General features: G+C 44.0%; 3 protein-coding genes and 1 long non-coding RNA gene across 4 annotated transcripts; all 4 read right to left on the reverse strand.

Annotated features, from left to right (window-relative positions):
• Positions 1 to 408: 408 nt before the first annotated feature.
• LOC121552663 (gremlin-1) lies at positions 409 to 2,009 on the reverse strand. The gene is made up of 2 exons (XM_041865657.2): positions 1,862 to 2,009; positions 409 to 1,646 (listed from the first exon to the last, which is right to left on the reverse strand). Exon 2 carries the CDS (start codon positions 1,638 to 1,640, stop codon positions 1,095 to 1,097), a length of 546 nt encoding a protein of 181 aa, XP_041721591.1. The 5' UTR covers positions 1,641 to 1,646; positions 1,862 to 2,009; the 3' UTR covers positions 409 to 1,094.
• Positions 2,010 to 2,122: 113 nt separating this feature from the next.
• On the reverse strand, positions 2,123 to 9,600 carry LOC121552461 (neuroendocrine protein 7B2). Its single transcript, XM_041865401.2, has 4 exons — positions 9,430 to 9,600; positions 8,519 to 8,743; positions 3,464 to 3,576; positions 2,123 to 2,744 (listed from the first exon to the last, which is right to left on the reverse strand). Exons 1-4 carry the CDS (start codon positions 9,479 to 9,481, stop codon positions 2,637 to 2,639), a joined length of 498 nt encoding a protein of 165 aa, XP_041721335.1. The 5' UTR covers positions 9,482 to 9,600; the 3' UTR covers positions 2,123 to 2,636.
• A 745-nt stretch (positions 9,601 to 10,345) lies between these two features.
• Positions 10,346 to 11,050, reverse strand: LOC121552462. The gene is made up of 3 exons (XR_005997200.1): positions 10,861 to 11,050; positions 10,534 to 10,720; positions 10,346 to 10,435 (listed from the first exon to the last, which is right to left on the reverse strand). It is a non-coding gene; the product is annotated as an uncharacterized LOC121552462 (long non-coding RNA).
• A 3,363-nt stretch (positions 11,051 to 14,413) lies between these two features.
• Positions 14,414 to 23,268, reverse strand: LOC121552813 (actin, alpha cardiac muscle). Its single transcript, XM_041865864.2, has 8 exons — positions 23,164 to 23,268; positions 18,542 to 18,695; positions 18,169 to 18,297; positions 17,603 to 17,798; positions 16,900 to 17,061; positions 16,049 to 16,240; positions 15,364 to 15,545; positions 14,414 to 14,685 (listed from the first exon to the last, which is right to left on the reverse strand). The coding sequence occupies exons 2-8, from the start codon at positions 18,668 to 18,670 to the stop codon at positions 14,542 to 14,544; spliced, it is 1,134 nt and encodes a 377-aa protein (XP_041721798.1). The 5' UTR covers positions 18,671 to 18,695; positions 23,164 to 23,268; the 3' UTR covers positions 14,414 to 14,541.
• Positions 23,269 to 23,799: the final 531 nt, after the last annotated feature.

The following is a 23,799-nucleotide window of genomic DNA, read 5'->3' on the forward strand; positions in this document are numbered from 1 at the left end:
CACAAAGTTGCAGATGCATTCACTGACCAACGGGATACTGGCAATAAGATAAATATTTTCATGTTCATTTTTTGATTCTGCACATCATCCTAGCACTTTCCTGTAAAAAATAAATAATATAATAACTGATTAATAACTGGTCAAATTAATAAGACAATGTATCTAGATTGTATGGTAAACTTTTTCTATGAAATATAGATTTTATCATGTAGATTTGAAATTCAGTTGTCTATCTGTTTGTTTTCTGATATTCAATATCAAAAGTTTTGTTTCTGTGTTTTATAATACATTTATAAGTTTAGCATCTTACATATCCACTGTCAATCATATTAATGTAAACATAATACATGTACCTTACCAGCAGTCTGTTATTACAACTCCCCAACAACCCAACCCAGTTCAACAACGTGTACAAATATGAGTTTATTCACCAACCACTTTATATACATGAATAATACAATAGCAAGAACATTAAGTGACGTCTAACAGTGCAAGTTTAAAAAGAAAAGCCAATATTCATTGACACCACACTCCTCTAGCGCTCCTGAAGTGAGCGCATCCACCAACTCATATTCCACACAGTGGAAACGATATGTGCTCTCATAACGGTTTACAAAAATTGTCTATGTCAAATTCGAACACTGTGTGGCTTTTTCGCCTAATTTGAAATGCCAAACATGGACAAATTCTGGTTTCCACAGTGATATTGTTATATTTGTATTAGGCACAAGCCAGCAATATCATTAAAAAACAATTACGCTCGAAGCTATAAGCCATTTACAAGTATGCCAAACCAGTCATGCCAAACCAGTCATTATAGTCCCATACATTACACTGGGGAGTCTGTTGGGGTTGGCATAACTACCAGTTTAGGGTTTTGGAATGGTTTTGAAGAGTTCCATCCCTTGGTTTCTTTGTGTTTTGGTCTCCCCTTTTAGGATTAAGATTGGACATTTTCTCCCTCATGCATATTCGGTTTTTGCAACGGAAGCACGTTTAATTGTATGCATTTTGTCTGTCCCTCTATACATTTGAATTATTCCCGTGGATAGCAAACCAACAGAGACTGTGTCCATCTATGGCTTTAACTAGGTCTAATCCAGGTCTATGGAAGCGCAGCGGCAGGTCTTTACACGCTGGACGCGTTTCTTTCGGGTGCTGGGTGACTGGCCGGGACATATGAGGGTATAGGTGACTGTGGTAAATGTTTTCGGCTTACAGGTGGAACACGATTGGAAAGCACCATCATCTTCGTAGATGTGTCGCGGGATGTAGAAGGAGTTACACTGCCCGTAACAGAAGCGATTGATTATAGTGCGGCTGAGGCATCCTTCCTCGTGGATCGTCTGTTTCAGCGGCTGCGTCTTGCACCAGTCAAGTTTGAGGTACCGGCGCTCCGTGACGTGTAGGGCTTCTTGGCTGGATTCTAGAACTTCGTCATTGGCGGTTACTGGCCCCATTTGGCGGGAGACAAATCCGTTCTGTGGTGGCTGCTGCGGTGAGCGCTCAGACTCGTTGGGGCTGGAATTGTATTTATATGGATGCTGAAAGGCGCCCTGGAAGCCACCTACCGCTGCGCTCCTTGGCGGACAGAAGAGTCCCAACACCATGGCCGAGGCAAAGACTGTTGACGTCTTCATCCTTATCTATAGAATATTATTAAATGATTACATTTAAATCAGTCATGGAAATCAACAGAGAACAAATTAAGCATAACTTTTACGCAAGATTTACGCAGTAATGTCATACCAAATACTTAATGCATTTCCACGTGGTTATAGCGTACAGTTACCAGACTAATATGATAATTTCAACATAGTATTTGGTTGAGGAAGAATGATGAATAGCTAGATTGACTCACCCGTGTCCTACACAAACTCGACAGATGCACTACTGGTTTAGACTGAAATGTCTGGAATAAACGGTCGATTCGCTGCGGGATTAAGATATTGCTTAAATAGAAGTATTCCTGTATGATCTCTTCTTGGAAGAGACAAAACAAACTGCTGTCTAGCTGTACTGTCTCAGATTTAAGTACAGTAGCGGGATGTACCCGCCCCCTCCAACGCCCCTCATCCTCTCTGATTGATAGATCCTACAAAAAACTGACTAAAGCCTGGGAAACTTGCAGAGGAAATCATTTGTTTTATATTAACACAAAATGATTAGAAAAAACACAGCAAGAGACTTAGTTATGGCTTGAGCCAAAAAAGCAAAACAATAGCAACTTGATTAAATATTGTATCAAATATCAACAGCATATTTTGGTTTGATAAAAACAGACACATTTCAGCTTCATAGGCCCTTCTAATATTACTTAATTGTATGACAGTGAACCACAGGCACAAAAATAACTCAAACTGAGTAACAATAATTTTGATAGATCAATTATTGATTGAAAACAGCAGAGTATAATGATATATAATTTCTTACACAAGTTGTGCATATCAATATACCTCTCTGTTACTGTATCTAACATTGTTAGTAGGCTACGTAGTTCAACAAATGACATCATGGTGAAAAAATAACACTTAGAGAACACTCCCAATACTTGTGATGACATTTTTAATATACTTTAGTTTGAGATATGTGACGAGAACATGTTGGGGCAGTAATGTTAGAACAGCAGTATGTGTTTAGGTGGATGTTCTATAGTCTTCCTCCTCTTCTGGGTAGTAGGGAACAGACTTCTTGGCCACAACGCTGCCCAGCCTCTGACCCATCAGGTAGGGGTTATTGACACTCTGGAATAAAAGAAAGAGGGACAATTTCTTTTCTTTTTTTAGAGCAAATATGGCATTTTGTTGTGGTGCTGGGGTTAAAAATAAAATCTTAATGACATTCTTCTTGAAAAAAAAGGTGTTGATAAAGAGAAACTATAGGTGCTCCAGATCATTGGCTCAGGAAAAAGAAAGACCTCAGTAGTCATGATTAAAAATGGACATTGTCGGTCAACATGCAACTTAATCCAGCAATGTGAGTTTAAAAGTGCATCATCTCCTTCAGGGTACAACAGCTCAATGGTGGTGATGTGGTTTGGTCGCACAGAGACCATTTCTACAAAAGCTTACAAACTAAAAAAAAATCTGGAGGGAAAAACGGAGAAGACGCGGTTATAACCCTTTGACCCCCTTCCGTTTCTGGTACAACAGCTCCTTATTCTGAACTAAAAAAAGTTAGTTTAGGGACAAAGAATGATGTTTCTATTGTTGTACAGCAAAATTGCTTTTCTTTGATCATAAAACACAGAGCTTGAGCCTTTTCGGGGAACAAAGACATTTCCATGGTCGACTTGTCTAGTGTCCACAGATGGACGGGAAAACATTTCACAAAAAAAAAAAAAGGGTGATGAGATGGACTTATTCAATAGTACAGGGGCACAGCTCTGTTGTAACCACTCAAGCCTAGTGGGGTAGGGTGAAGTTGCCCCTACACTGAAGGCAATTTTGCCCTAATCACTCACCCACGTAGCCAGAGCAGGGTAGTCATGTTCTGGGTTGAACAGGTGCTGATGCTTCTGGAACTCTCTGCTTAACTTTGCTGTGTCCGGGACGTTCTCCACACAACCATCTGCAGCTAAAGTACAAGCAAAGAGAGGACATTACATTTTTTTTTTTTTTTTTTACATTCGAGGCATTTAAGCAGATGCTCTTATCCAGAGCGACTTACAGTTAGTGAGTGCGTAAATTTTTTCATACTGGCCCCCAGTGGGAAACGAACCCACAACCCTGGCGTTGCAAGCGCCATGCTCTACCAACTGAGCCACACGGGACATAGTCATAGGCCTTTTCTAAATTGGATTTGCTCAACTCCTGCGTCCTCTCTCGCCTCCTTTTGAAAAAGGTTGAAGGTAAATCGAGGAGAGGGAATGTGGATGAAAATGCACTTGTATGAAATGAGACTCAACCACTCACGTCGTCAGGAAAATTAAGTTTACAGGGGTGGATCACAAAAATAAATGTGTAAAGTCTAAATCAAATGAAGTTAGTTGGTCAATACATTTTATAGATAAAACGATAAAACGTGTGCATGCTTTTCTCTTCAGATAAAACAGCTGATTCAAAGTGGGTGTGGCAGATTTCAAAACTCCTCCGCAAAAGGACTCAGATAGGACACGTGTGACTATCCTCGATGAAAGGTGGTTGTCGCGGAGGGGAGGACACTTCCGTTCGCCTACTAACAAATTGACATTGCCTCGACCACTCATCGGTTTCCGGGTCACGGAGGAGAGAGGGTGGAGGATGGACTTTTGCCCAAATGAGCAAACCCTAGATTCATCTGCAGCAGTGGAGGCTCCTCAGAGGAGGAACATCCTCCTCAGTGAATTTCAGAAGAAAAGAAAAGGTAAAACATTGAAAAAGTTATCCTTTTTAGATAAAACTATACTAAATATATTCATGTCACCAAATAATTGATTAAGACACACTGTTTTGCAATGAAGGTCTACAGTAGCCTCAACAGCACTTTGTAGGGTAGCACCATGGTGTAGCCGGAGGACAGCTAGCTTCCGTCCTCCTCTGGGTACATTGACCTCAATACAAAACCTAGCAGGCTCATGGTTCTCACCCCCTTCCATAGACTTACACAGTAACTTCCGTATGACATCCTCCAACCTATCAGAGCTCTTGAAGCATGAACTGACATGTTGTCCACCCAATCAAAGGATCAGAGAATTAATCTAGTACTGAAAGCATAAGCTGCAGCTAGCTAGCACTGCATAAACGGTGGTGAGTAGTTGACTCAAAGAGAGAAAGAATAGTTTAACAAATTAATTTCTTCAAAACTAAATAAGTTTCACTTACTTAGCTAGCAAATGCAGCTGGCTAGTTTAGTTACTCAAACACCCGGCTCAAACAGAGGGATGCTATGTTAGCTAGCTCACTATAACTATCCAACACAACACTGGAACTCTTACAAGTCAAGGTAAGCTTTTGGTTTTATTAATTTTTTGCCACTGGGGCCCGCCAGTGTAACTGCTTACTGACTGTACACTAACATTACTTCATGATTGTAACGGGTTTACTAACGCATTAGTTCTATTAGCTATGTTGACTATGACGTTACTTCAGCTAATATGGGGACAACGATGTAGGCTGTGTGTAGCGGTTATGACATGGTTTGGCTTGGAAAGGTTTTTTCCCCCTGGTCACATACAGCTGATGTGTTGTTCCAAAATACCAGAATTTGTCCAATAGAAACTCTCGTTTGCAACTGTTGGACTAATGATTACAACCCTAGATAAGCTAGATGCAGGCAAGAGTGTGCAAGGCGGCATTGAATGTGTCACTTTCTGTCCATGTGTCACTGTGTGTCATCTCACATTTTTATCTCGACCTGTGTGCACCTACGTTGTAAACTTTCATTCATAGGCTAGGTTGTAGCAACCTCATGATGGGTATAGGGAACATTTTAGTATCATGTAGTAGCCTAAACCTATCAAATGTTACATTGAACTGGGTGAATGGAATATGTAATGACAGTCATCCAACATGCTGTAATAGAAATAAGGCTTTGCTCATGAGAAAAAAAAATGGTCCTCCCTAAACGGCACTGACCGCCACTGATCTCTGCAGCAACAACGCAACACAAACAGGAAACAGTGAGTGAGGGACAAGTAGTAGGATTCATCAGATACATCTGAAGCTACGACAGCAGACAGGGACAGAGAACCAACCACACAGAAACAAAGGATAAAGCCTCGCTGAGTGCAAGCCTGTTTCTGCTTTCGCCAACTTTATGTCTTGTGGTCTTGCAAGACAACTGTCATGGTACTGAACGTTTGGTACATGGTACCCCTGTCAGCTCAGCTACAATGTTGGGGATGTTTCCATAGGGACCCAGGTGCTGCAGCCCATCATAGGCTCCACCTAGTGGAGGAAACAGAACATGACTGGGACATATTTTGTAGTCATTGACAGGGACAGAGACAGAGGGGGGCATGTTTACTACAGTTTTTACATTTTTAAAAGTGATGCTCCAGAACTTGTTTAATTTCAGCCAGTAGTTTTGAAAGTGGTGCTCACAAGCCAAACTGGGTCCCCGTTTTATGTGTACCCTGTCATCCAATTGTGTACTACGTCAGCCAATTCATATGATATGTTACGAATCCAATTCCTACAATATGTTACAAATTTGTCGTGCTTAAGATCCCGGACTGCTTCTTTAAAATGTGATTAGCGCAAGTCAAAAGTGAAATCAATATCAGAATACAATACTAAGCGCAGATATCTATGTTGTTATTTCTGTACAGTGCATTCGGAAAGTATTCAGACCCCTTGACTTTTTCCTACTTTGTTACATTACAGCCTTATTCTAAAATTGATTGTTTCCCCCCCCCCTCAATCTACACACAATACCCCATAATGACAAAGCAAAAATAGGTTTGTAGCAATTTTTGCAAATTTATTAAAAATTAAAAAACAGAATTATCACATTTACATAAGTATTCAGACCCTTTACTCAGTACTTTGTTGAAGCACCTTTGGCAGCAATTACAGCCTCGAGTCTTCTTGGGTATGACGCTACAAGCTTGGCACACCTGTATTTGGGAGTTTCTCCCATTCTTCTCTGCAGATCCTCTCAAGCTCTGTCAGGTTGGAAGGGGAGTGTCGCTGCACAGCTATTTTCATGTCTCTCCAGAGATGTTCGATCAGGCTCAAGTCCGGGCTCTGGCTGGGCCACTCAAGGACATTGAGACTTGTCCCGAAGCCACTCCTGCATTGTCTTGGCTGTGTGCTTAGGGTCATTGTCCTGTTGGAAGGTGAACCGTCGCCCCACTGAGGTCCTGAGCGCTCTGAAGTAGGTTTTTGTCAAGGCTCTCTCTGTACTTTGCTCCATTCATCTTTACCTTGATCCTGACTAGTCTCCCAGTCCCTGCCGCTGAAAAACATCCCCACAGCATGATGCTGCCACCACGCTTCACCATAGGGATGGTGCCAGGTTTACTCCAGACGTGACGTTTGGCATTCAGGCCAAAGAGTTCAATCTTGGTTTCATCAGACAAGAGAATCTTGTTTCTCATGGTCTGAGAGTCCTTTAGGTGCCTTTTGGCAAACTCCAAGCGGGCTGCCAGGTGCCTTTTACTGAGGAGTGGGTTCCATCTGGCCACTCTACCATAAAGCCCTGATTGGTGGAGTGCTGCAGAGATGGTTGTCCTTCTGAAGGTTCTCCCATTTCCACAGATGAACTCTGGAGCTCTGTCAGAGTGACCATCGGGTTCTTGGTCACCTCCCTGATTGCTCAGTTTGGCCTGGCGGCCAGCTCTAGGAAGAGTCTTGGTGGTTCTAAACGTCGTCCATTTAAGAATGGAGGCCACTGTGTTCTTGGGGACCTTCAATTCTGCAGAATTATTTTGGTACCCTTCCCCAGATCTGTGCCTCGACACAATCCTGTCTCGGCGCTCTATGGACAATTTCTTCGACCTCATGGCTTTGTTTTGTCTGACATGCACTGTCAACTGTGGGACCTTATATAGACAGGTGTGTGCCTTTCCAAATCATGTCCAATCAATTGGATTTACCACAGGTGGACTCCAATCAAGTTGTAGAAACATCAAGGATGATCAATGGAAACAGGATGCAGCTGAGCTCAATTTCGAGTATTGTAGCAAAGGGTCTGAATACTTATGTAAATAAGGCATTTGTTTTTAATACATTTTCCAAAAAATTCTAAAAGCCTGTTTTCACTTTGTCATTATGGGGTATTGTGTGTAGATTGATGAGGGAAAAAATTTATTTAATCAATTTTAGAATAAGGCTGTAACACACCAAAATGTGGAAAAAGTCAAGGGGTCTGAATACTTTCCGAATGCACTGTACATGTTCCATCTCCAAACACAATCCAAAGTACAGAAACCCAATGCCAGAAATTTAAATGTAATCTCCACAATGGTACTGGAAACTATAACCATTGGCGAAACATTTTATTTCTCTGAGATGCATGCGCTCTCCCCCACAGAATATATCCCCTTAATACTCTTGAACATTTGGCAGGAGCCTTGGTATAATAAATAGTTTATTTGCCTGTCCACATTGATGTAGACCTGTTATTAAATTCCATTAAAGCTTCGTCCCAAATGGCACCCTATTCTGCGCACTACGTTTGACCATATGGGATGCAGCTTCGAGTAATTTAACCAAGGCTATGAACTGGGCACAAGACAGATGTGGTGTAATTACACAACCGAAAATAGTTCTGCAATAGAGTGGAGAATATATTTCTTAGACATAACTCTCATGCCAAATCATGAGACACCCTAGATATACATGGACTAGGCTGGTGGTTTTACACTAGGTCATACTTGTTTTATAAGTACAGTGTTAGATTACCAAACAATTAGTCAACCAAATTATGTCAGATACAATCCAGTTACTGTTGTTTTTTTTGTCAATGAAGCAAAAAGTAAAGTTAAACAACAAGCTCGAGATAGACTTTATGTCAAGCCAACTATTACACCACTATGACTAAAAACAGACAACTCCTTTAACTCCTAGATTATTATAATAAATAATTGACCCACCCTGGCTACTCTGGGGACCCACGATGTTGGTGGCCTGGTGAGCGGGGTAGTCGACCCTGTGCGGAGCGATACCCAGCTGCTCCATGACGCCGTGTAAGAGGCGTTGAATGTCGACCTCAGATACCTGGTCTGCCGTGCGGAGGCTCCGGGCCGATGCCTGCCGCGCCATGCACACCAGAACGCTCAGCAGCACGGCTCTACTCAACCTGACCGCCGAACCCATCTCTGTCCGCAATTGGGAGATACAAATAACGTTGCTTACAATGCGTGACAGGCCTATATGCTATAGGTTTAATGCATTTAGTGGAAAATGCAACTGAAAAAGTAGTTCTAATTATATTTCAGAGGAAAGTCCATCTGACAGAAACCACCATTAACCCATATGTAACAGTTGACTCACAGAAGGCAGGTGCAAGTACACCATATTGTTGTTCCTAGGCTAATAATATCACACACCATTCGACCATAGGAATCGCTTTATGTGTAAAAACAGCGGATGCCCAAATTAATGTAGACATGAGCATAACCTAGAACCATCTTAATAAATCTAAAATGACCCACGTAAGCTAAGCGTTTATTTGTAAATCATGTCTAGAAAATAAATACATTTAATATAGCCCAATACATGGCAAAATGTAGCACGCGTTATCCTAATTAGCCCAATAATTCCAGATATAGGTTTATTTGATTAAGGCATACACGTGCGTTTGCCTCTTTTCTCTGAAAACAAAATGTAGGTGCGCCATCGTTTAAAGTCAGAGGCCACAACAGTTATCCATAGGCAATATTTAGGATACACCAATATCAAACGATATTCAGATGCAATATTTTCAATCTCATAGGCTACTGGTACACATAACGAAAAGGCCTACACGATATTTATCTGACTTCACAATGCATCGTTTCCTTACCGTGTATCCTGGATGCGGGGTGGAAGAGCTCGGGATGCCGTCCTCGCGCCATTACCTTACCGGCTCTTGGCAGGCACCGAAAATCTCCGTTAATGACATTACACAATGTCGATAATTTAGCGCATCAGGGTGCCATATTAGTTTTCGTGTGCTTTACAAATTAGCGGACAGACTTGCAATAGCCTAAGCTGTGGCTAAAATAGTCCTCAATTTTCATAAAATTGACCCAAAGAAAATTAATTAAAAATAGGCCTATTTATTAAAATAATTAGTTTTACAGACATATTGGACAGGTGGGCTACAGGGAAATAAATGAAATATTCAGTAAAAAAGGCTCCAAAGATATTACAGAATGTCTTTACAATTTGACATTGATAAGCGTTCATTTTCATCTTCAATGCAAAATGATATAAAAACCATGACAACTGCCATATGGACCTTTACATCTGATGAATAGATCTCTATCCATTTGATATGAGACTATAGAGTGATGCGTCTCCTGCTCTTCCAGGGGGTTAGGTTCAGCTTTCCCAGACAAGGGCGGCAGGTAGCTTAGTGGGTAAGAGCGTTGTGCCAGTAACCGAAAGGTCGCTGGTTCTAATCCCCGAGCTGACGACTAGGTGAAAAATCTGTCGATGTGCCCTTGAGCAAGGCACTTAACCCTAATTGCTCCTGTAAATCGCTCTGGATAAGAGCGTCTGCTAAATTACTAAAAAGACAAAAAAGTCCCCTCCCTTCAGCCTTTTGGCAGAAAAAACACCCAACATTTCCCAATCCGTTCTGAGGACAGATGGAAAGGGAATTAAAACTGTTAATATAGTTCCACCTATCATAAGTAGGGTAGGACCCCACCTTGCTCTGTTTTCCTTCACTTTGTAGAAAACAGAATAGCATACAAAACTCATTTTACCTTTGAGTCTTTTGCTCTGTACTCTGCAGCTCTCGGTCATCACTGGGGTGGAGGGAGACCTGGCCAACAGGGATGAGGGACTGGAGCCTGGTTGCCCTGGGTAAAGAAGTTGATTTCAGTAAGGTGATAATGAAACATGGTCTGTCATACTGCACACAAATCTGACATCAGCCCAAATTCATGTTTAAATGTACCGGAGCAAAGTGTGTTGCTCCTGAGCAGCTGAACATCTGGGAAGGCCTCCAAACCCAGGATCTTTCTGAGGGGTCGTCTCTTCCGTCAGCGAGACATCTCAGGATGACCCGGGGTCAGAGACACGTCTCCTCATGCACTTTACAGGAGTCAGCGGGAGGGTCTCTTCGATAATCTCAGGAACCACACCTAGAGACAGACATGCATCCCATCATCATCATAATAATATACGTATTCCTTTCCACTTTTTCACCAATTTCCTCTCCATCTGCAATAATATGATGGGTGAAAGCAATCAAGATGGAGAGTGAAGGGTGTGAGAGTCATACCGAATGAATGGGCATCCTCTATGAAGGTATGGACCACAGCCTTCAGTTTCATGCATGTGTCCATCCCCTCTGTTCTTTGGCTGGGGGGGGGGGGAGCAGGCTGTGGCTGTGACTCAGGGGGAAGCAGGCTGGATCAAAGCATCTGCTAAATGTAATTTTTAATATATACAGCTGTGGAAAAAATTGAGACAACTGCAACTTTTTCTTAAATCAGCATCTCTACATGTATGACAGCCATACCATTCCAGTGTCTGTTGAATTCCAACACAGGCACACCTCATTCTACTGAATTAGGTACTGATTAGGTGATCACATGAACCAAATCTTATTTAACGAGGAAAAGTATTAAAAAACCCTGCTGTGGTCATCACTATCCTCTTGCATTAGGACCAGCTGGATGGCAAAAACAGTGCTAATAGTACCTCAAAAGTAATATTAATCAAACAATAACTATTGACCATGCCAAAAGAGTTGAAAAGGAAAGTTGAGTGAGGAAAAGGAGGGTTCAATTCTGGCAGAGGGATACAGTGAGCGTCAGGTTGCTTCCATCCTTAACATGTAAAAGACGGCGGTTCATAAGAACAAGGTCAAGCAGCAGACATTGGGGACAACAAAGCTACAGACCGGCAGAGGGCGAAAACGACTCTCTACTGACCGGGATGACCGCCAACTCATTCGAATGTCACTCAACAACCATAGGATGACATCAAGTGACCTACAAAAAAAAATGGCAAACGGCAGCTGGGGTGAAGTGCATGGCGAGGACAGTTCGAAACAGGCTCCTAGGGGCAGGGCTGAAGTCGTGCAAAGCTAGAAAAAAAGCCCTTCAATGAGAAGCAAAGAAGAGCCAGGCTGAGGTTTGCAAAAGACCATAAGGATTGGACCGTAGAGGACTGGAGTAAGGTCATCTTCTCTGATGAGTCCAATTTTCAGCTTTGCCCAACACCTGGTCGTCTAATGGTTAGACAGAGACCTAGAGAGGCCTACAAGCCACAGTGTCTCGCACCCACTGTGAAATTTGGTGGAGGATCGGTGATGATCTGGGGGTGCTTCAGCAAGGCTGGAATCGGGCAGATTTGTCTTTGTGCAGGACGCATGAATCAAGCCATGTACAAGATTGTCCTGGAAGAAAACTTGCTTCCTTTTGCTCTGACATTGATCCCCAACTCTGAGGATTGGTTTTTCCAGCAGGACAATGCGCCATGCCACACAGCCAGGTCAATCAAGGTGTGGATGGAGGACCACCAGATCAAGACCCTGTCATGGCCAGCCCAATCCCCAGACCTGAACCCCATTGAAAACTTCTGGAATGTGATCAAGAGGAAGATGGATGGTCACAAGCCATCAAACAAAGCCGAGCTGCTTGAATATTTGCGCCAGGAGTGGCATAAAGTCACCCAACATCAATGTGAAAGACTAGTGGAGAGCATGCCAAGACGCATGAAAGCTATGATTGAAAATCAGGGTTATTCCACCAAATATTGATTTCTGAACACTTCCTAAGTTAAAACATTACCATTGTGTTGTTTAAAAATGAACATGAACTTATTTTCTTTGCATTATTCGAGGTCTGACAACACTGCATCTTTTTTGTTATTTTGACCAGTTTTCATTTTCTGCAAATAAATGCTCTAAATGACAATATTTTTATTTGGGAGAAATGTCAGTAGTTTATAGAATAAAACAAAAATGTTTTTTTACCCAAACACATACCTATAAATAGTAAAACCAGAGAAACTGAATTTTGCAGTGGTCTCTTAATTTTTTCCGCAGCTATATATAAAAAATCATCATCATCATCTCAATCTGGGAAACGCATGAGAGGTTCTGGAAGCTCCCGACCAGCTTCAGTAGGCTGGCCACATCACAAGGGAGGGCTTTGGATAGGCAGGCCTCCCGGGGGTCCAGCTTGGCCTGTGAAATAGATGTAGCGGACAACAGGCTTGAGTTGATGTCCGTGGACCACCGCCATGACCCTAGCTCTTGATCATCACGACTCAGTTCCATTACACGAGTCATTGGACAAATGTGTCTTCTGTACGCGGGAGTTGTTAAGAACCCCGATGCTCGGTCTGAACATTAACAAGCATCGCTTGCGGTACAATTTTGGAAGCATAAGGACCTTATCGTTTATATCAGTGAGAAATAATTTTCAAAGAACAAAACATTAAAATTGATACACACCTTTATAGGGTTAGTGTTCCCACACGGCCATATCTCCATGTTACAGCACGTTTACGGAAGACAGAGGGACCGCCTGTGCTAATTAGTATCCCCCGAAACGGGTTGTCACTGAAAAATACTGTCGACTGAAAGTAAAGGGCTTTGTTTCTAAAACCGTATCGCAATTGAGAAACAGTTCACGTTTAGATGGAGTATTTGGCCAGTCTCCCTCTGAAAATAACATAGTCCTTGAACCTTAAGGAGTAACGGTAGGCTCTGTAAGACCACATCTTGGGCTACCATGATCTATGCATATTACACCAGAGAACCTATGGTTCTAAATTGAAATGGATGTGAATCATTTGTCACTTAAATCAGGTATACTGGTCTATTGAAAAAATTTACACTTAAATTGTAGCACTATTGCAAACTGTCCAGCGGCACTCCAAACACCTATGTTTCACCTGTACCCCTTCTCCCTTACTTCTCCTGACAGTTTTTCAGCATTACCCCATGAACCACACCAAGATGTTGCAAGATATAGAACCGAACCACTTCACTAGGCCTATCTGAAATCTTCTTATTTCTGTCACTTTTTTGCAGGTGAAAAACAAATAGTGGAAACGAAGCAGTCTTCCTAAACGTCATTGAACAGCAACTGCCTGGCAAACTATTTTAACAACACGATTGCTGCCTATTCTGAAAAGTCACTAGTTGTTCCTGCTATGTAATTATTGCCATCAGAATCACCTGTGGCACTTTGAAAACACACCCTTCAATTAAGCGCCTCTCTCTGGCAGATGCAATACATTCATCAGACCGAGGGTGGCGCTGTAGTATCACGTTCAAAAACGTATTTCTGTCAAATACAAGCCAACCTGGGCCCGTTTTCCCAAAAGCATCTTAAGGCTAAATTAATCTTAGAACCATGGGTATGGTTCTAACGATTAACTTAGCCTTAAGATCCTTTTGACAAACTGGTCCTGGACTATTATTTCAGCTGAGGTAAACTGGCCAAATGAAGGCTACTGCTTGTCAGTGGATTGCTGAAAAGGGCAACAATGTGACGTAGAGGGTGTGGCCTAACTTTCAGGAATGGGTCATGGTGGGTTCACATTCTAGGGTTGGAGTCGTTGAAATCAATGGCCACCACTGTTACTGTCATCTTGTTTTGGTAGCAATGCTTATGATTCCTCATGTGGTTGATTGATGATTTACAACAGTTCATGTCACTTAGGCTGTGTTTACAAAGGCAGCCAAATTGTTGGCAAAAGAGCTGATCTGATTGGTTAAAAGATAGTGTTGTCTGATCTTCATTATCATTTTGACTATTTTATGTATTCTGAATGTGTGTTCCCTCAAACTCAACAAGAAACATCCAACAACAAAGTAACTCAGTGCTTAATGTTACAGCCTACTATTTTATTACAACAGAACATGTATATACAGTAAACAGTACAAAGGCAGACAACAGAAGGAGGGTGAATGTGTATGGAAAGGTGTGGGAAGTTGGGATGTTTAGAAGCACTTCCGGTGGACGATGGAAGGTCCTGCCTCGTCGTACTCCTGTTTGCTGATCCACATCTGCTGGAAGGTGGAGAGAGAGGCCAGGATGGAGCCACCGATCCAGACAGAGTACTTACGCTCGGGGGGAGCGATGATCTAGAGAAGGTGTGGAGGAGAGGAGATGTGAAGGGTTGGTTAAGAACTCAGAGGCTAAGGTCCTTTCCTGCTCAGTGCAGTGTACAAGTGTTGCTTATTTGAATCAGAGCTGTGGGTGTACAGAGTTAGCCATTCTAGTCTAAATGCAATTCAGCATGTTATTGTAGTGGAGTGTATGGAAGGAGATGTGGAGGGTTAGTTAAGAACTCTTCAGACGTCCTGTGTGCCCTCTAGCACAGCGGACAGACAGTGTTGCTGATTTGAACCAGAGTTGTGGGTGTACAGTATTAGACAACCTTGGTTTGTTATTTAAAGTGAAGGATAGTTCGCTGAACATGGAGGATAGTGGGCCAACTCCTGTAGACCTACAGCCTATCCACGGCTCTGACATTGTTGGAAATAATCAATGTTCCAGTGTCCATACTAACATACCACATAGAATACATGCCCAAGACATGGCTTCATTTATAAGTCGTACCCTAGTGTGGACATCAGGGTTGGGGTCAAATCCATTTAAATTCCAGTCAATTCAGAAAGTACACCAAATTCCAATATCAACTCCACATTTTCACCCCCCTAGGTGAAAAGCATAGAAGAGAATTGAAATAGAATTGACTCCAACCCCGGTGGACATTTGGAACAGAGTTCCTCCTGTGTTGAATAGACGTGTTCCCCCACCTTGATCTTCATAGTGCTGGGGGCCAGGGCGGTGATCTCCTTCTGCATACGGTCAGCAATACCAGGGTACATGGTGGTACCGCCGGACAGGACGTTGTTGGCGTACAGGTCCTTACGGATGTCAATGTCACACTTCATGATGCTGTTGTAGGCGGTCTCATGGATACCAGCGGACTCCATGCCTGAGCAGGTGAGATGAGAAGAGACACTTGGTGAGCAACGACACCTCCACAGACAGGACGTAGGTGACCAACAGGAGTTAGACATGTAAAGAATAGATAGATTATGCTTCCAGTAAATGGCTGTGTGTGACTCTGTCACTGTAACATAATGGCAATGTCCATTGGACACTAGAGGGCAGTGTTGTAACATGTATGGCAGGGGTGTCAATCCTATTCCATGGAGGGCCTAGTGTCTGCAGGTTTTTGGTCTTTCCTTTCAATTATGCCCTAGACAACCAGCTGTGGGGAGTTCCTTACTAATTAGTGACCTTAATTCAAGTACAAGGGAGGATCGAAAACCCGCAGACACTCGGCCCTCCGTGGAATGAGATTGACACGTGATGTATGGCAACATGGAGTCAAATGTGGAAGTAAGTGTGTGGAGAGGAACATGGTAAGGTGAACATGGTCTACTGTAGATGAACCAGAGGTACAGAGAGAGAGAGAGAGAGAGGAATACGCACCAATGAAGGAAGGCTGGAAGAGAGTCTCTGGGCAACGGAAACGCTCGTTACCAATGGTGATGACCTGACCGTCGGGCAGCTCATAGCTCTTCTCCAGAGAGGAGGAGGAGGCAGCGGTGGCCATCTCATTCTCAAAGTCCAGGGCCACGTAGCACAGCTTCTCCTTGATGTCACGCACGATCTCACGCTCGGCTGTAGCAGGAGATTCAGAGTCCAACATTAGATGCTACATAAAGGCTACATAGAGCCTCATAGATGCTACATTGAGCCTTATACACACTACATAGAGCCTCATAGACACTACATAGAGCCTCATAGACACTACATAGAGCCTCAGACGCTACATAGAGCCTCATAGGTGCTACATAGATCCCCATATACGCTACATAGAGCCTCATATTTGCTACATAGAGCCTCATAGGTGCTACATAGAGCCCCATACACGCTACATAGAGCATCATAGATGTCTACAGGTACCATCTACTACAGTAAGATACCAGACACACTGGACACAGTCCTCTCTAACTACACAAATATACAACAGCGATTTCCCCTTTTAACAGTCATGAACACCACAAGCATACTAATGGTTTCTTGGTGGGGACTATAGTCATACCATACTATACAGATTAGCCCTATATCTTCTAATAATCTGTGGTATTTTCTCTCTATAACACCAAGATGAAGAATAGCTAAGTATCTTGATGTTAGTTGAATCCTAGTATACTAAATAACTTATCATAGATAGGCTTATATTTTAGTTTACCAAGATCATGTTCTCTCATCTTGTCTCTGTATAACGTTAAACTAATCCTGTGTATAGAAATCTTGGTTCTTGGTGGCCATCTTACCAGTGGTCACGAAGGAGTAGCCACGCTCAGTCAGGATCTTCATCAGGTAGTCAGTGAGGTCGCGACCGGCCAGATCCAGACGCATGATGGCGTGGGGCAGAGCATAACCCTCATAGATGGGCACGTTGTGGGTCACACCATCACCAGAGTCCAGCACGATACCTAGAGAGGAGATGGATCATCAGCCGAGGATGGAGACAGACCACAGACCTGCTGCTCTTCATGTATAGCTTGTGGTTGGATGTCTTGTGAGACTGCAATGGATCACTATCCCTATAGTGTCTAATTAAGCAGTAAGGCCCAAGGAGGTGTGGTATATGGCCAATATACCACGGCTAAGGGCTGTTCTTAGGCACGACGCAACGCCCCTTATTGGCCATATACCACAAACCCCAGAGGAGCCTTATTGCTATTATAAACTGGTTACCAACGTAATTAGAGCAGTAAAACGAAATGATTTTGTCATACCCGTGGTATACAGTCTGATATAACATGGCTTTCAGCCAATCAGAATTCAGGGCTCAAACCACCCAGTGTCTAATGGGTATTATGGGTAGTAATGCAAGCAGCACTTCTTAATGTCAAAGCATGTCTTCATAGGAGTAGGAAATATTGTGTCTGTAGCATTATACCATTTGTTTATTGTGTATATAGTATTGTGGTATTGGTAATGTGATCAGTCAGAAGTCCTGTGGAAACTCACCGGTGGTACGACCGGAGGCATAGAGGGACAGCACGGCCTGGATGGCCACGTACATGGCGGGGACGTTGAAGGTCTCAAACATGATCTGGGTCATCTTCTCCCTGTTGGCCTTGGGGTTGAGGGGGGCCTCAGTGAGCAGGGTGGGGTGCTCCTCAGGGGCCACACGCAGCTCGTTGTAAAAGGTGTGGTGCCAGATCTGGTGGAATGAGGAGGAGAGAGATGGTCAGAGATGTTCTGGAGAAAATAATACATTGTGAGATAGAGAAAGATTTAGATGTCCCGTTGAAGTCATGTTGTTTTGCATAATGTAGCCATAAAATATTTCCTATGTTCCTTTTTTTTTGTTTTAATACGTTTTAATATCGATGTGTTATGTGTGTGGAAATATCATCATATTCTTAACTTTCATAAGGCTATTAGCATCATATTGGATAGTATCCTAAGTGTCATTAGCTTATTGTCTCTAAGTATATGTGTATCTTGAGATATGAAGTTCTGCTTTTATCATCTTACAATCATTCACAAGTGTCCAATATCACTACTAGCATCTTGGCTCTGGGACCCACCTTCTCCATGTCGTCCCAGTTGGTGATGATGCCGTGTTCGATGGGGTACTTCAGAGTCAGGATACCTCTCTTGCTCTGAGCCTCGTCTCCCACATAGCTGTCCTTCTGTCCCATACCCACCATCACGCCCTGTATAGAGAGCAAACAAGGGTCAGGAGAGTTCGCAATATGCACAACACATGAATTGAACTTTACGCACACTTTACGCATGGCTAGACGTGCGTCTCATTACCAACGCAACGCTACAAACGTAATCTACACTACATTATCTGGATATAGCCTAGTAACTTTTACGTCATGACATAAGTAAACAAACAAACAAATCCGTTAGTAACGGCCAACGGCTATCCGTTGTTTCTCTTAAGTAGCATACCTGGTGACGGGGGCGTCCAACGATTGATGGGAACACAGCGCGGGGAGCATCATCACCGGCGAACCCAGCCTTGACTAGGCCAGAGCCGTTGTCGCACACGAGGGCTGTAGTTTCGTCGTCGTCACACATGATTGGTCTTGTTTCGGATGGCTTTCTGTTGGGAGGAGAGACACGGCGGTAAGAGCTCTGTCTGAGCGCGTTAACACTGTGATAAACATAGTTTATCTATATAATGTTATACAGAACACCCTGTACATTAGCTTATCACTGGACTTGAGGCTACCACTATGCATTAACAGTTACATGTATGCACTATAGCTACATTTAGATATCAGTTACATTAAAGACATCCTCCAAGGAGGTGACTGGTGAATTAATATATTATCATATTGTGTTATATAAACAGTACTGCACTGCCTATTGTCATGATATTGTTTTTTTATGTTGTCATAATTTCAGTATTTTAAAGTGCAAATGTTTAAAATGTTCCTAGAAATAACTTTTCAAAAGTGTTGTTGAAATAACCTAGTCCTCTTAGGGGCCACTGATAGCCTATCTTCTCCCTCTTTGTCAGAGCTGCCCTGTAAAGCCAAACAGGGACATAGTAGAGCCCACCCACACCCCCGTCTCTATTCTTAGCCCTGGCCCTTGTCATTCCAAACAGCAGCCATACGGAACACTAACCCCCTCCCCCCCACTCCTCATCCTCCTCAATCCTCCCCTATCTCTAACAGAGCTATGTCACAGTTGAAGTAGCTTGTCTGTTGACAAGTAACAGTGGTGGCCAAGTAACTGTCGGCACAATAGTAACTCCTGTGTGCTTTGTAGGGGAGCTGGAGAGCATGTGTTTCTGTCCCTCTATTCATCCACCCAACCCCCTCATAATCTATCCCTCCATACCCCTGTTACTGTCCATCTATCCCTCCCTGCTTCCCTCTATCTATCCCTCCATACCCCTGTTACTGTCCATCTATCCCTCCCTGCTTCCCTCTATCTATCCCTCCATACCCCTGTTACTGTCCATCTATCCCTCCCTGCTTCCCCTCTATCTATCCCTCCATACCCCTGTTACTGTCCATCTATCCCTCCCTGCTTCCCTCTATCTATCCCTCCATACCCCTGTTACTGTCCATCTATCCCTCCCTGCTTCCCCTCTATCTATCCCTCCATACCCCTGTTACTGTCCATCTATCCCTCCCTGCTTCCCTCTATCTATCCCTCCATACCCCTGTTACTGTCCATCTATCCCTCCCTGCTTCCCTCTATCTATCCCTCCATACCCCTGTTACTGTCCATCTATCCCTCCCTGCTTCCCTCTATCTATCCCTCCATACCCCTGTTACTGTCCATCTATCCCTCCCTGCTTCCCTCTATCTATCCCTCCATACCCCTGTTACTGTCCATCTATCCCTCCCTGCTTCCCTCTATCTATCCCTCCATACCCCTGTTACTGTCCATCTATCCCTCCCTGCTTCCCTCTATCTATCCCTCCATACCCCTGTTACTGTCCATCTATCCCTCCCTGCTTCCCTCTATCTATCCCTCCATACCCCTGTTACTGTCCATCTATCCCTCCCTGCTTCCCTCTATCTATCCCCTCCATACCCCTGTTACTGTCCATCTATCCCTCCCTGCTTCCCTCTATCTATCCCTCCATACCCCTGTTACTGTCCATCTATCCCTCCCTGCTTCCCTCTATCTATCCCTCCATACCCCCTGTTACTGTCCATCTATCCCTCCCTGCTTCCCTCTATCTATCCCTCCATACCCCTGTTACTGTCCATCTATCCCTCCCTGCTTCCCTCTATCTATCCCTCCATACCCCTGTTACTGTCCATCTATCCCTCCCTGCTTCCCTCTATCTATCCCTCCATACCCCTGTTACTGTCCATCTATCCCTCCCTGCTTCCCTCTATCTATCCCCTCCATACCCCTGTTACTGTCCATCTATCCCTCCCTGCTTCCCTCTATCTATCCCTCCATACCCCTGTTACTGTCCATCTATCCCTCCCTGCTTCCCTCTATCTATCCCTCCATACCCCTGTTACTGTCCATCTATCCCTCCCTGCTTCCCCTCTATCTATCCCTCCATACCCCCTGTTACTGTCCATCTATCCCTCCCTGCTTCCCTCTATCTATCCCTCCATACCCCTGTTACTGTCCATCTATCCCTCCCTGCTTCCCTCTATCTATCCCTCCATACCCCTGTTACTGTCCATCTATCCCTCCCTGCTTCCCTCTATCTATCCCTCCATACCCCTGTTACTGTCCATCTATCCCTCCCTGCTTCCCCTCTATCTATCCCTCCATACCCCTGTTACTGTCCATCTATCCCTCCCTGCTTCCCTCTATCTATCCCTCCATACCCCTGTTACTGTCCATCTATCCCTCCCTGCTTCCCTCTATCTATCCCTCCATACCCCTGTTACTGTCCATCTATCCCTCCCTGCTTCCCTCTATCTATCCCTCCATACCCCTGTTACTGTCCATCTATCCCTCCCTGCTTCCCTCTATCTATCCCTCCATACCCCTGTTACTGTCCATCTATCCCCTCCCTGCTTCCCTCTATCTATCCCTCCATACCCCTGTTACTGTCCATCTATCCCTCCCTGCTTCCCTCTATCTATCCCTCCATACCCCTGTTACTGTCCATCTATCCCTCCCTGCTTCCCTCTATCTATCCCCTCCATACCCCTGTTACTGTCCATCTATCCCTCCCTGCTTCCCTCTATCTATCCCTCCATACCCCTGTTACTGTCCATCTATCCCTCCCTGCTTCCCTCTATCTATCCCTCCATACCCCTGTTACTGTCCCTCTCCATCCCTCTCTTCAGCCAGCCTTGGGCTGACAGCTCCCTTCAGAGCATGTATTTATGTTCCTCCAGTCCACCTTTCCATACATCCCCTTCTCCCTCTATCCCTCCATTCCTCAATCCATTATCCTCTTGCTGTATCTTTCCATCGCTTCATCCATCCGTCCCCCTCCAAACCAGCCAGCCCTGGCATGACAGCTCCCTTCATTAGTAGCCCTGGCCAGTGGTCAGAAGTCGGGAGGCCTGGCGCTCCACAGCGGGCGCTCTGTTCCTCTGTCTGACCCCCTGGTTAATCCACCAGAGCCACAGGTCACTGTTCACACGAGCTGCCACCAGCATGGTCTGTCAATCAATCACAACAAGCCTGGCTGCTGCAGACTGCTGAACTGCATGTACTGTATCTGTCCCTCTATCTCCCTGTCTCCCCATTCATCTCATTTCAGCTCTCTTTCTCTCCAGCTCTCTTTTTCTTCAGCTCTCTTTCTTTCCAGCTCTTTCTCTCCAGCTCTCTTTCTCTTCAGCTCTCTTTCTCTTCAGCTCTCTTTCTCTACAGCTCTCTTTCTCTCCAGCTCTCTTTCTCTCCAGCTCTCTTTCTCTCCAGCTCTCTTTCTTGCTCCACACTTTATTCCTTCTCTCAACAACCTCAAAAAATCGTTCTCTAACAGCCAATTAGAAGTAGACAGACATCCATTGTAGGCGTTATCTCTACATGTGGTGATGTGCTTGATGTGCCCACTCTTTCAACCACAGCAGCAGCAGCTGTTAAACCAAGATCCTGGTCCTTCTTCCCTTTCCAAAACGACAACAACACAGCGGCACGATGCTTCCCAAGAGTAGCTGACAAAAGTGTGAATCCTTCCTAGCACCACCAAGTCATCTAGCCATCCTCCTCTCCCCTCTCTCTGTCGTCTGTCTGAAGTAGTGGTAGTCCAATAGAGAAATACATATTCTACAGGCACAGGGCAGTACTGAGTCCAATAGAGAACCAGTGTTATAGACAGTACTGAGTCCAATAGAGAACCAGTGCTATAGACAGTACTGAGTCCAATAGAGAACCAGTGCTATAGACAGTACTGAGTCCAATAGAGAACCAGTGTTACAGACAGTACTGAGTCCAATAGAGAACCAGTGTTATAGACAGTACTGAGTCCAATAGAGAACCAGTGTTATAGACAGTACTGAGTCCAATAGAGAACCAGTGCTATAGACAGTACTGAGTCCAATAGAGAACCAGTGTTACAGACAGTACTGAGTCCAATAGAGAACCAGTGTTATAGACAGTACTGAGTCCAATAGAGAACCAGTGTTACAGACAGTACTGAGTCCAGTAGAGAACCACTGCTACAGGCAGTACTGAGTCCAATAGAGAACCAGTGTTATAGACAGTACTGAGTCCAATAGAGAACCAGTGTTATAGACAGTACTGAGTCCAATAGAGAACCAGTGCTATAGACAGTACTGAGTCCAATAGAGAACCAGTGTTACAGACAGTACTGAGTCCAATAGAGAACCAGTGTTACAGACAGTACTGAGTCCAATAGAGAACCAGTGTTACAGACAGTACTGAGTCCAATAGAGAACCAGTGTTACAGACAGTACTGAGTCCAATAGAGAACCAGTGTTACAGACAGTACTGAGTCCAATAGAGAACCAGTGTTATAGACAGTACTGAGTCCAATAGAGAACCAGTGTTATAGACAGTACTGAGTCCAATAGAGAACCAGTGTTACAGACAGTACTGAGTCCAATAGAGAACCAGTGCTAAAGACAGTACTGGAACAGGAACAATAGCAGAAAGAAGACACTCACCAAGTTGTACACCAAGACTGGAGATTCCACTGGGACAAAGGGTGAGGGTGAGAGGTGTCCCTTAAATATGCCCCCTTGTCCCGGGGCCGGTGGCCGGGGGCCTGGGGCTGGTGGGCGGGACCAGGAGTTCACATAAGCCCAAATAAGAGCTGCTAGATAACGGTTCACTAGAAAGTGTATCCTGTGTCACTCAGGGCCTTCTTTGTGATGGGACGCCATCTAAAATGGAGTGTTGTTACCTAGGAGATGGAGGGTTCTAGTGCCGCCCCTGACTGGCTGGCTGGTACAGAAATAAGGATTGGTTGGCAGAGTGAACTGAAAGGGATTATTTCTAGATTTTTTCCATTCTAGTGTTATGGTTGATTAATAGTTGTGTCATGATGAAGTAGGTGTTAACAGACAGACTTTTGAAGACCTGTGATTAGCTCAGACAACTCGTGACCATATTCAGATGCATTAAAACTGTCAAGGAATTTCTGGCCCTTGCTATTGGTGGAGCTAAAATAATGTATTGTTGTATCAGATTTGAGCCTGTTCTTTATTGTGTTATATAGGAGAGAAAAGGGAAGTGAAAGAAAGGGAACGGGACACACAATTCATCTCAATGTTTTACATCATTTGCATATTCATTTGCAT

This window comes from Coregonus clupeaformis, chromosome 36, assembly GCF_020615455.1.
Source record: "Coregonus clupeaformis isolate EN_2021a chromosome 36, ASM2061545v1, whole genome shotgun sequence".
In the NCBI taxonomy this organism is placed as follows: Eukaryota; Metazoa; Chordata; class Actinopteri; order Salmoniformes; family Salmonidae; genus Coregonus; species Coregonus clupeaformis.

What these genes read in the sequence shown, in the direction of transcription:
- LOC121552663 (XM_041865657.2), bottom strand. Translation starts at nt 1,640, where the DNA reads ATGAAGACGTCAACAGTCTTTGCCTCGGCCATGGTGTTGGGACTCTTC.
- LOC121552813 (XM_041865864.2), bottom strand. Translation starts at nt 18,670, where the DNA reads ATGTGTGACGACGACGAAACTACAGCCCTCGTGTGCGACAACGGCTCT. An exon ending in ACTGGGACGACATGGAGAAG is followed by an intron (nt 17,799 to 18,168) that starts GTGGGTCCCAGA and finishes TCATTCCACCAG; the next exon opens with ATCTGGCACCACACCTTTTA. An exon ending in CCAGCACTATGAAGATCAAG is followed by an intron (nt 14,686 to 15,363) that starts GTGGGGGAACAC and finishes CACCTTCTCTAG; the next exon opens with ATCATCGCTCCCCCCGAGCG.
- LOC121552461 (XM_041865401.2), bottom strand. Translation starts at nt 9,481, where the DNA reads ATGGCGCGAGGACGGCATCCCGAGCTCTTCCACCCCGCATCCAGGATA. An exon ending in CCCCGCATCCAGGATACACG is followed by an intron (nt 8,744 to 9,429) that starts GTAAGGAAACGA and finishes AATTGCGGACAG; the next exon opens with AGATGGGTTCGGCGGTCAGG. An exon ending in GGGTCCCCAGAGTAGCCAGG is followed by an intron (nt 3,577 to 8,518) that starts GTGGGTCAATTA and finishes CTTGTACTTTAG; the next exon opens with CTGCAGATGGTTGTGTGGAG.